The sequence below is a fragment of the Mycteria americana genome, chromosome 7 (genome assembly GCF_035582795.1).
Source record: "Mycteria americana isolate JAX WOST 10 ecotype Jacksonville Zoo and Gardens chromosome 7, USCA_MyAme_1.0, whole genome shotgun sequence".
NCBI classification, from domain to species: Eukaryota; Metazoa; Chordata; class Aves; order Ciconiiformes; family Ciconiidae; genus Mycteria; species Mycteria americana.
The window spans coordinates 53,595,013-53,607,066 of record NC_134371.1 but is presented as its reverse complement, the minus strand read 5'-3'; the positions used below and the strand labels follow the sequence as shown (position 1 = coordinate 53,607,066).

The 12,054-nt window shown below is 43.6% G+C and overlaps 1 protein-coding gene across 5 annotated transcripts in view; it reads right to left on the bottom strand.

Moving 5' to 3' along the window:
* DDAH1 (dimethylarginine dimethylaminohydrolase 1) overlaps positions 1–12,054 on the bottom strand; it is a 112,900-nt gene that overhangs the window by 17,849 nt on the left and 82,997 nt on the right. For all 5 annotated transcript variants that reach the window (XM_075508473.1, XM_075508470.1, XM_075508469.1 and 2 more), the window contains 3 exons: positions 11,865–11,964; positions 10,616–10,689; positions 9,901–10,020 (listed from right to left, as the gene is read on the bottom strand). In XM_075508473.1, the coding sequence (XP_075364588.1) occupies positions 9,901–10,020; positions 10,616–10,689; positions 11,865–11,955 (285 nt within the window). In that variant the 5' untranslated portion in view covers positions 11,956–11,964. The remainder of the gene's footprint in view (positions 1–9,900; positions 10,021–10,615; positions 10,690–11,864; positions 11,965–12,054) is intronic.

Below are 12,054 nucleotides of genomic sequence, written 5' to 3'. Positions count from 1 at the left end.
GTGCTGCATGATGTGGGCCTCCAGCCCCACGTTAGAAGTGACAATATCCTACTTCTGGATCCTAAGACAGGGACTGGAGACTACATTTCTTTTTTGAACTTGCCCCTTGCCTTTAGCACTCCCCTGGTTCTTGCACTGGGAGAGACAGCAAACAATTGATCCCCAGTCAACCCTTCCGCATCACTCCTGATTTCATAGGCATCTATCATCCCCTCTTAGTTGTCTCTTTTTTAGATTATAGTCATAGCTTGCTTAGTTTGTCTCCTCAGGCAAGGTGTTCCAGGCATCTGCTCATCCTTTTTGCCCTTTTCTGAATCTTTCCAGTTCTACTCTATCTTTTTTGCAACGAAGGGATCATGCATGCAAAGTGCACACAACAGCCAACACGCAGATGCACCACAGCTTTAATCAGTGGCATAAGGATGTTCTTCATTAGGCTTTCAGCTGAGCTGGCAATTTCAACAAGCCCAGGATCTTATTTCTGTGGTAACGATCAGTCAGAGCACATTATTTCATATGTGATGTTCACATCATCCTTCTCCCTGTCCCTTGCTGCACATCACCTTACACTTATCTACACTGCATCTCATTCATTGTTTTATTGCCCTGCCTCTGTCTATTAAGTTCCTTCCTCGCTTTTTCATATTTGGAGAAACAGTTGGCACTGGAGAGGGAAAGTAGCAGCCTTAGGGTTCAACACAAGAAAATGCGGGACAGAGTGGGGCTGGAGAGCTCTGCCATGGTGCTACACACCTGGGTGCAGGGACTCAGCCTGCCATACAAACCACACTACTCAATGGATTCTCAGTTTCCTTGAAATGCAGCAGTAACAACAGTGACTGTAAACAGTTGGCCAGGCTGACCAGAGGGGACAGAAGCACAGAGCTGGAAAAGCCAGCAATCTTCTTGAATGTCAAGATCTATAAGGAGCATCAGCCCTGAAATGCAGACAAGCAGGAGAGACAACAGCGGGGTAGACTCAGTAGGAAGGGGACAAGACAGCTACTTTGAGCAGCATAAATCACAGTAGAATGATCTACTTGTCAGGTACTGAAAAGTCTGCTAGAGATATAGGATAGGATAGATCCTATGGATGCAAACTGCATTCTAGATCTGTTTGAAACCAGCAACGCCCCAGTCTGCCATGGTCAATACACCAAATTTCTTAGCCCACGCACAGCCAGAGCATTTCTTTAATTTCCACCTACCACCCACAATCTCAGCAACTGGGCTTTGGGCTTCTCCTCCCTGCTGCACCCTCTCAGTCATGTTTTCTAGAAGGTAGAGTTCTTTAAGCAACCTCTCCCACCCTGCTTCTCGGCTCTTCCTGGTGCAGGACACCTTTTGCATCACCACAGATGTGACAGGTACCACGTGGCATTCACACACACGCTGTGCTGCTCTGCCCCTCTGAACCACCTTGCGTCACGGCCGTGCTGTCACCTGCCTGCCAGCTCTGCCCAAGGATGGCCGCAAAGGGAAACCACGACTTGAGGAGGGGAAAAGGAAGTGGCTTACGTGTGCTGTCACCTTCAGTCCAGAAGGCGAGAGGACAAACATCCTGTCTTTTGGAACAGGAACCCAGGGAGAGAATAGTCAAAGAAAAAAAAGCAGCAAAGGAATAGAAACATGAGTCCCCATTTACGCAAGTCAAATGACATCTTCTCAGTCAGCCTCTGACCCAGCTCCTGTGGCTGACAGCCTTCCTGGTGATGACATATGTATTGAAAGGGACACTTTCCTCATCCTTTAAACTAAATATATACTTTCGAGTCTGTATCTTCCAAAAGGGTAGATTTTTCTGCATATATGAAAACTGAACAGCACTGACACTCAGTTAAGCACAGGACGTTTATTACAACATCTAACCTTAATTAAAAGAAAAACACAACTAGTTGCCTTTTTAAAGTAGCAGGTCATCTGGTACTCAGTGAAACCTGCGTCCTCCAAGATGCCGTACACCCCTAATTCATAAAGTAATGGAAAATCAGAAGGAGCTAAAGGAAGGTGCACAGAATTTTATAAATTGACTAATTTTCCTATCTATAAGGCTGAGAGTAGTGAAGTCTCATTTTTTTACTTTTTATTTTTAGGGGCAAGTTGTCAATTTCTGGATTTCACTAACATTTCTTTGTTGCTGCATTACAGAAAAGTCAGCATTCATCTGCACTTTCTGCTAATTCCCTAACTGATGTCATCCTCTTTGGGTTATTAATATTAGTAATCATTTCCACAGCAACCCATTGTGATATCGTAAATAGAGGATTATGACTTCATGTGGGGAATAAGCAGAGGCACAAATGATGAATTCTTAAGGAAGAAGAGATAATGTTTTCATGCAAACTTGTGCATTACTAGAACAGACAGACACTATACAGACAATAGGAAGAGCAGATTTAGCTGAGCCTTTTCATGCTGCCTGGAGGTACGGGCTGCTTTCTAAGAACACTGGATAGGTGCAGTTTTCCCTTAGGTGCCCATTCTGGAGGTGCTTCTGTGGCAGAGCTGGGAACCCCTTAGCTTTTATGCAGGCACTATAACCCTGCTCTCATGCAGGGAAACAGTACTCAGCTTTTTAAAGCTGGCACACTGCAGAGACTTCAGTTATACAAGATGGAATAAGAACAAAAGGCATTTAATCCCAGGAATGGGGGCAACCACCAATGCTAAAAGAACTCCTTGCGCCCAAGTCTTTAAAAGCACTGCTCTGATCATAGCTTTGGATACAGACCAAGGGCCTAGTTGCCTGAAAGAGACTCCTTTCTATTTTATCTGTAAGATGCGGTTTTGATAAGCCTCCCTTGACCTCTGTCAAAACAGCGTACAGGGCTGCATTTGCAATAGCGTCCTTCAGGGAATAATTTAGGGGATGAATGAGCAGCTCCACTCCCAATAGAAGATACTGAATGGGAGAGCCAAGAACACGGCAGAGCAATCATGTCCAACCTTTTATTGAAAGCAGGAAAAAAAAGGAAGGTATTTGCTGAAGTCATGGCATTGCACTATCGTACATATTCTGCTACACTCCTGACCATAATGAAATCCCATCGACTAATAAGGTCAGAGCCCAGGACACCAAGGATGAGCTCGGAAGTGCAGATATCACCACTGCTCCAGGTCCTGCTGGGGCAGGTCTGTCCAGGGGACACGAGGGGTTACAAGCTCAGCTGCGTTACCTGCTCTGCCTCGCGCCCTTCCTGGCAATGCCACTCAGCCCTGACATCTGCCACAGCCATGCTGCCTCTGTAATTAGCATCCATTCCTCTGAAATGACCAAGTGAAATCCCAGATGTTTCACATGAAACCAGAAGTACTCCATTATCCCAGATCTTGGAGGGAATACCCCCAGATACAGCAGCCACAGGGATTAAGCTCAGGCCATAAGAAAGGCTGAGAGAGCTGGGGTTGTTCAGCCTGGAGAAGGGAAGGCTCCAGGGAGACCTTATTGCGGCCTTTCAATACTTAAAGGGGGCTTATAAGAAAGATGAGGACAAACTTTTTAGTAGGACCTGTTGTGACAGGACAAGGGATAATGGTTTTAAACTAAAACAGGGGTTTGCCACAGTTCAGTAAGTTTGATGGCAAGGTTCACCTTATTAATTACTGTATGGAGAAACATACAAAGGAAAATTGAGTTAGAATGGAGTTACGATGACTCGTACAGAAGACCGGAGACACAAAGGGTCTTCTCCCGTTGAGTCATGAGGTTCAGAGTGGACCCCCTTGCTTTCTAAACTCCTGATGGAGCTTAGGTGCGGCTAGGTCCAATCTTAGTCTGACTTGGACAATGGTTTATGTCTAATAGAATTATCTGTACAAAGTTTATAGTAATTAATATTTAATAGCTACATGGATTAGTAACATTTCATTAATATTAGTTCAGCATGCTATCAGTCACTTACCAAGGATCTGTTGCAAGTAAGGGATCTCCCCACCTTGGGCAAGAAAGGATCTCTTAGTCCCAGGTAGGGAATCTCAAACCTTGAGAGGCGTCCCTGCTCAAGGGAAGAGTCACCGTGCGTGCAATCCAGCTGCAATTCAGGGAGAGCTCAACTTGGACTTATCCAAAGATCTGCCATTGGTAAAAGGCCTCTCTGCCTCAAGGAGCAACCTTGAGAGGCATCCCAGCTCAAGGGGAGATCACCGCCATGCAGCCACGCTGCCTAACAGGGAGTGCTCAAAGAAGGCTCACTTAAGCTGTCATACTTATGGAATAAAGTGGTTGGCTCATAGTCAAATCCTATGCGATGGAAAGCTATGCATGAGACTCCTTGTACCCACAACTTCCTTTGTTCCTTGGTAAATGAGTCTTGGAAAAGCCACCTGTTATTCATGCATTAATCGCATAATCGGTGTTCCAAGCTCATATGCATTGATGCTCACTGTGTCACTCTGCTCCTTTGTGGGTTTTCAGAGTACAGAGTACAGAACTAGAGGAGTTCTTGGCCCGGCTACGGCTCAGGCCTTTGCCTCCTTTGGAGCCTGTACCAAACTACTGTTTGGTTAAGGGGTTAAGTGCACCCATCACAGTTGACCAGAGAGGTGGTAGATGCCCATCCCTGGAAACATTCAAGGTCAGGTTGGACGGGGCTCTGAGCAACCTGATCTACTTGAAGATGTCCCTGCTCATTGCATGGGGAGTTGGACTAGATGACCTTTAAAGGTCCCTTCCAACCCAAACTATTCTATGATTCTATAATGGTGGGTTGAGTGCTCTCCTTGTCACAGCCCTCACCCCTAGGCACCGTGATGGGTTTCCTACCTTCCTTTTAAGTCTTCTGCTGCCTTCTGAGATCCATCAGCAACCACCAGACATCTGGCATTACCCCGGAGCAGCAGAGTCAGCTGGAGGCCTTCTCTACCAGTCCCGTGGAGAGACCTTGGTGTTAGTCCTTTGGAGAGTGCCCAACATCAGAGCCTACCCAAAGGACAACCCTCATTTCCCAATGGGTGAGAGAACAACTTCATTAGCAGGCACTTGCTACAAATACAACACATACCGCTTGTAAGGGAATAGTTGAGCTCGCCAAAGCTGGGAACACCACAAGTGACCCTCAGATCCTGTGGGATTGCTACCAAGTTATCCAAAGGGTGACAGAGAATGGTTTGACCTTAGACAAAGCTGCTTAAACCAAGGACTGTGTCCACCATCATCTGCCGCTGTCCAAGTCTTCACTCATCACAGCAAGCGGAGGGGATCTGTGCTCTGTACCAACCAACATGAACAACCAATGGACAAAAACGTGGCTTTTCTGGATTCAGTAGAGAGCGAGAGAGTACAGAAAGGAGCGAGTAACAGATGCTGCATCATGGTTCCCATTGTCATCTTGCCTAGCGTTTGCTTTTGCTGCTGGAACCTGAACCAGGTTATGCCCCGGGCCAGTTCCTGCTCATCTACTGTCCCAGCAAGACCCCAGGGCCATGTCCCTTGTGGAAAAAGCAGTGCAGAGCATTCGCCTGCAGCACTGCCCCATCACCTCCCTGCGCTGGGGCCAGCACCGTCACAGCCCGAATTCATCCTCACTCACGCTAACGGTAGAGGTCTGCGACTGCAACAGTGCAGGATCAGAGCCCAAAGGTGAGATGATTGGAGGAAATCCTGGCTTCACTGAGGGAACAGAAAAATAATGCCAGGCTTTACTGCCTCAACAGCCATGGCCAGTGTTCAACTATGGAGTTATGTGGACGGAATTATGAACGAGTTTAACTACAAGAAGGAATTAAATGCATGCTGAAAACAGCAGAGGGAAGTTAAAGTTTCAGATGTGATAGCCACTACAGGCCCCGGTAGTTTCTTCAGTTAATTTGTCTCTCTCTCACCCAGTTTCCTCGAGTGCCACTTTTTAGCTGCAGCCCACATATTCTCTACTTGCCAGAGCCTGAAGAGGATTTCATGGTTAAAATGTCACTTCTGATTTATTATCTGCTTCTAGAATGTGCTCTATAATCCTAAACTGCGCACTCATTTCCTAGCTCACTTGCAGTGCCTTACATTACACACACAGCACTAAACTCATGATCAATTGCACTCTGCCATATGTGAGCACCAGATGCAATTTCTTTTTCTATTTTTAAAGTATTGTAAGGATACATGAGTTGCACCAGTAAGAACAGTCAAGAAAAATTTCTCTTTCAAACAAGATTGTTAGTAGGAAGATAAATCCTATTTTAAAAATAAAATGTTAGCATAGCATGACATAGCAGTTCACTTGTTGCCTAACAAGACACACTACAGAATGAAAACAACTCAGCTACCAGAGATGGTTAAAGACAGCTTAATCATCTTGCTTGTATGATTGCATTTCCAGAGCAGACATGAAAAATGGCAACAACAAAGGAGAGGTTTAAAATAACAAGCTATCACAATAAAGGAGTGGCATGCTGGGCTGTGCCAGGCAAATGACTCAGTAGAAGCTCAGGGGACCGTACTGCCACACAGACTGCAATGGGTAACGAGAGGAGCAGCTCACAGCGCTGCTCAGTCGAGCTGGTGAAATCCAGGGAGCAGCTTTCAATTCTGAGTATCAGTGCCTCATAGAGATTCTATTGCAATTGCATTTCCGTAAGACTGCAAGAAGCAGATTACCAACTGATTTTTTTTTTTCTTCGGAAGCAAATGAACAAATACAAAGAAATCACTGAGGTCAAAAAGCAAGAATTCAAACATTAGAGGAAGCTAGTGATAAGCAGCACTGCCGACTCCATAATTTCCAAGACAGACGCTTTACCTATTTGTTTTCCAATAATTTCTCTGAAGAGATTTAGACTCCTGGAGGAACAGCTAGAGGTTCCCCAGGATGAGAGTGGAGTTGGATCCAATACACTGAGCAAGAAACACACTCTGGGTAACTTCATATGTTGCTCTGACTGTGACATGGCTGCCTGATGTCACCTGTCAGCTCGCTGGGAGCATGAGAAGGGCATGTGCTACGGCACAAAACCGCCGCTCCAGGCCAGAGTCCCTAACCTTAGCTGGAAGGGTGTGAGCAAAGACAACCGTCACACACATGTAAACGTGCTGCTAAACCTCCAATGCAGAGAAACACACAGAAAACTGACATAGTTGATTTATTTTTTAAAAGATATCCACCAACAATCACAGACTGCTAGATTATCTTGTTAATTACCATTTTCGTTTAAAACTGTATCTGCTTTTTACTGTACCTTGATTAATGCTGGTATTTACTTGACAGCTAGTTACCAGCAACACTTAATCAGCTTATCCAAAAAATATTTTTGGCTACAATAGCTAAATTGATGCACTGCAACACGATTAGCCAAGCTGTGCAAAAGGCTTTAATCAAACTGATGAGTTCTCAGATTAGTCCTGGCTCAAGTTCAAATTGCAGCTCTGAGCAACCAGTATTGTACTTGAATTTTACTCATGTTTATAAACACTCTATACAAGTGTAGGGCTGTCTGGATATCTGCAAACTTCATCAGGCCGCTGCTCACGATGCATTTCGTGTTTGAGCCTGAATATTTGGGATAGTGCATATTTCACAGGGAAAGATGCAGGGCACTTTCCATCCCAGACTAAATCAATCTCACAGCATCAGGAACATCAGACCTTTACAACCAAAACTGTTTGTCATAAGTTTCTCAGGGGAGAAGACATGGGTGATAAGCTGGGAATGTGCTCCCAGAGCTTCATGTAGTGATTTCTAGTTGGAGAGTAACTTCGACAGCTTGTTCAAATGCATGAGCAAACTTAAAGCCACTCCAAACTATGTGGGAAGCCAAGGGACTGTCCTCTTGTTTAAGAGCCCCCTAAGATCGCGCAGAGCAATCAGGCTGCTATCCTATTCCCTTAATTGCTGCCAGGCTGCAAGTCTAAGCCAGCCAGGACTGCACTTTCGTGGCCTCCATAACTCAACCCATGTCCACCAGGGGAGATTCTGAGATTTGAAATGTTGGTTTTATCTTTGCTGGGGATTAAGACATTTTAAATCTTGAACTGTCACAAGATAAAAAAAGAAAAAAACCCCATCAAATCTCTGCTGAGCTCTGACAGTGAAAATTATGCTGCTGGGAAATGAAAAGTCCTAGGATTATGCCCATGAGGAAAATGTGTAAGATCTGAAAAGCAAATGTGCAATGAAATATTGCAGCATGGCAGTAAGGACAAGAAGTCTCTCAGGCCTCTATCTTGCAAATACTTACGGATGTTTTAAAGTAATAAATATCACTAGCTTACTGAAGCCGAGGAGGTGTACAAAATGCACAGGATGGGTTCCTAAGCTCTTTGGGGGCCAGGGATGTTGATTTCAGAGTTACATACTATTTCTGTTGTAAATGTTCTGCCTGGCACAGATTCAGATCAGTAGCCTTGGGCACCAATAGCAGCACTGTCCTTTAAAATAATTCATGCTTTAGAATCCGGGCAAGAGATACAAGTTGCATTTAAATTGAGCAGATTTCAGAGAGCTTTCTCACTAGTTAAGCAGAGCTATCTCCACCCCTCCTCGTTTACCTCTTCCTTGTGTTAGTGATCATGTTGCATCAAGGAGGCTTCTGCAAAGCCAAAGAGCAAAGCCTGCACTTAGGTTCTTATTTATTGGCAAAAGAATCAGTATAATCATAAGCTGAAAATTTGGGACTTGCTGCCATCACTGAAAAGTAGATTTTGGTTTAACCTTTGAAGGCAAGTCGTGATAAAAATGTGTAAGACACTTAGCTGTAATGCTTTCAGACCACTGTAATGCTTTCTGGCTTACCTGCATCTCAAACCAAACCATGCAGGATGGTAGGTCCTAATTTATCAAGAGAGACAAACTCCCCCAAGCTGCACTTCAGGTAAAGTCTCAGTTGCACTTTGCTGTTTTGGTGCCCCAGCCAAAGTTTCTGCTGCAAAGCATCAGTGCCTGCAGCTGTGCGACTGTGCAGGAGTGCACAGTACTCTCTCGGGTGAGCCGTCTCATTGCCTATGTGCATAATGAGATGCATGGTCTCAGGTGTCTCTGTGCCCACATCTTCAAAAAAGCTTAATTTGGTAGATTTGCTCTGAATACACCCAGCAGACAGGAAAGCCATTGAGCCCAATGCAAACCACAGGAGCAATAAACATTTCCCATTGAGGATGATGGTGGTAGTACAGCGTTGACCTGCTACACAACAGATTACTGGTTCACAAGTCTGCCAGCGAAGAGACACCCAGATTCACAAGGGCTCTTAGCCTGAGGGTTCAAACCCACACCTCCCAGTTTAAAGGAAAACGTTCAGATACTCAAATCATTGGCAAGGCTGGAGTGAGACTACTCTCCCTCCTTTCTGCTGAAGCCATGCTGTTATGAGACCCTCATGGGACCAGAGAAGAAAAAGCATGACCAGGAAGAAAGGTGACTTTGCAGCCAGGTGACAGAGGAAGGAAGGATGGGGAGTCCTGGACTCTGGTCTCTGCAGCTGGAGTTACTTACCGATCTTATCCAGAAAGCCTACACTGCAAAATGCGTACACGGGTCATCTTTGCAACAGCGATCAGACCTCTCTCCCTCCTCCTTCATGCCAAAACTTTTACTTCCCCTCCGGCAATTTCAAAAGCCACGTTTCCTCATGGCAACATCTGAAGTAAACATCTACTGCTCTGATGATATCTCCTTCCTTCCTCCTATCACCAAATTATCAGCTTTTTAGTCAACAAAGCTGTAAGTAATAACCTGCGTAATCCATTTTAACCTGTATAATCCATTTATTTCCTGAAGATAGCTAAAGCTAAATTAACATAACTGTTCTCTTGCCTGATACAAACATTCTTTATGGTCTGCACATGCAGGAGGACCCTGAGATGTACTGATTTCCTCTTTCATTGATCTATATCTATTTCAAAATTCCAGCATCTTTGAGCAGAGATTAAAAACAAAAAAACCAAGTCTGTTTAGAAAATTTTCTTATGTGCTTTACCTTGAGGGCTTTCTGTGCAGCTTCACTTGATCCAATAGCAATCAAGTTTGGTCCAGCCATGCTGCAAAAGCTCTTCAGATGCAAAGAATCATGAACAGGGACAGTGGAGACAGCATAATCCTGTATGGGAGCAAAGAATGGTTGCTATAAATATTTTTAAGTTGTCGTAGTTCCATAATTATATTGAGACATTCTGTAATTAATTTTACTTTCTGCAAATTAACAATAGCAACATATCCTAGGGCACAGTGTCAACTGTTTAAGTATGACATACCCCTCTGGACCAGCTTGTCTTGTCTGGTGCACTGGACTAAAATCCAGAATATGTTTCAAATATTACTATTGTTGCAACTGTAAAGAAATACATTAAAATGTGTAATTAAATAGTATGTACATAAAACCTCTCCAGGGACCAGCAATAAGAACAAGTTGCCAATACATGAAAACATTAAAAACGTGAGTGTTGATATGCTCTCAAATCATAACAGCCTCCCACTATCCAAGTTACTTTTATGCAGTGATCTCACATTTCAGATCACTTCAGCATCTGTCACTTTACAGGATGCTCAAACCTTTTCAGTAACTTGCACTTTTTTTTTTTAATTAAGTCCTAAATAAAGTACTAAGTATGACAAATGTCTTTGCCAGTATAAGTTTTAAACTGGTTCAGTGGATGATAGCTTATTTTTCCTGTGGCATGAATGAATCTACAAACCTTAAATGTGTCGGCCAGAATTTCTGCACCACGTTGATTTGTCCGCCTGGAAAGACCCACAAAAAATTCTCTGCCTGGAATGAAAAAATGAAGGGCAAAACAAGAACAGTTTTGGTTGGTTTTTTTTTTTTTAAGCCATCCAAAAAAATCACTACATCAGCTCCTTCATCAGAACATACACATTTTAAAAACAGGCCAGCTTTAGAGACATTTCTACAGTAATCTTTCACAGGTAACATTTTCTATTTTTCTCTCCTGAAGTTGAATAGTAGAACTGAAAATTCAGCTTGGAAGAATGCAACCTGCAATTGTGAGCTGATAATTTAAAGCAATTACCTTATTCCAGAAGACACATGTCACCAGAAGCATAAATAGCTTCCTCTTCTAAAGCTCTGCAATGGTCATTGAGTCAGGAAAAAGAACAGCTGGGCTGGATTAGTACAGCACTGATTGACCATTTCCCCCTCCCTCTGAGACTTCCTCTGGTCTGGAAGGCAGCTCTGCAGCCACCAGCATCCTCCAGCTCCAGAGGAAATCTGTGATGGATCTGCACTGCATTAGAAAGGCCTCCCTTCCCAGTCTGCCTCTTTTGAGACCCTTCTTTCCCCTTGGTGAACTAAGGCAAGCAGCCAGTCTGCTATGACACTGATCAAAATAAACAGGCTCATTCAGCAGAGGCGGGGAGCAAGCATGTGCGCAGCTGATGTGAGAAAATGCCTAATGGGTTTAATGACATAAAAAACACAGTCAGTATCTTCATCTTTGAAGTCAACCATGCATATAAGTTGTCTAGCACATGACATCTGGCAGGCAACTCCACCACTTTCTCCATAAACTAAAAATGGATTTTTTGCATTTGATTCATTGAACTAGTGACAATTGTCTGCATCAAGCTTTTACAAGTCCTGAAAATGAGTCTGGTGAACATAGCTGCTTGTAATAAGAAATACGAAACAACTGCAGGCAGTTGACTACTGAAAGCATTTTTCTTATTGGCACTTTACAAGCTAAAATAAAATTTGTATGCACAGTGCTGCTCTTTGTACTGTGTGTACTGCTACTTCATTTATTCAGGCATTAGGCAGGACATCGAGCATTGCATTGAAAATTCATCTCTCAGCTACCTTCATGACATTTAGTAAACAACTGATTTAACAAACCGCATGATTGACATTTTATTACACAGACGACAGATAACATTCGGTCTTCGAGGCAGAGTATGTAAACAGCAAATTCACTACCACTATACCTGTAAATAAGACATCTCCACCATCCAAGGTTGCGTTTTCATCTACCATCTCTACTATATTGAGGTTGAGACTTTCTAGTACTCTCTTCATGGCTTCAACCTGTTCAAAATAAAGTTCTTTAGAATATATTTTATCATTGGAAAAACTTAAATCTACCAGAAATACATATCATTAATAAGAATTAAAGTC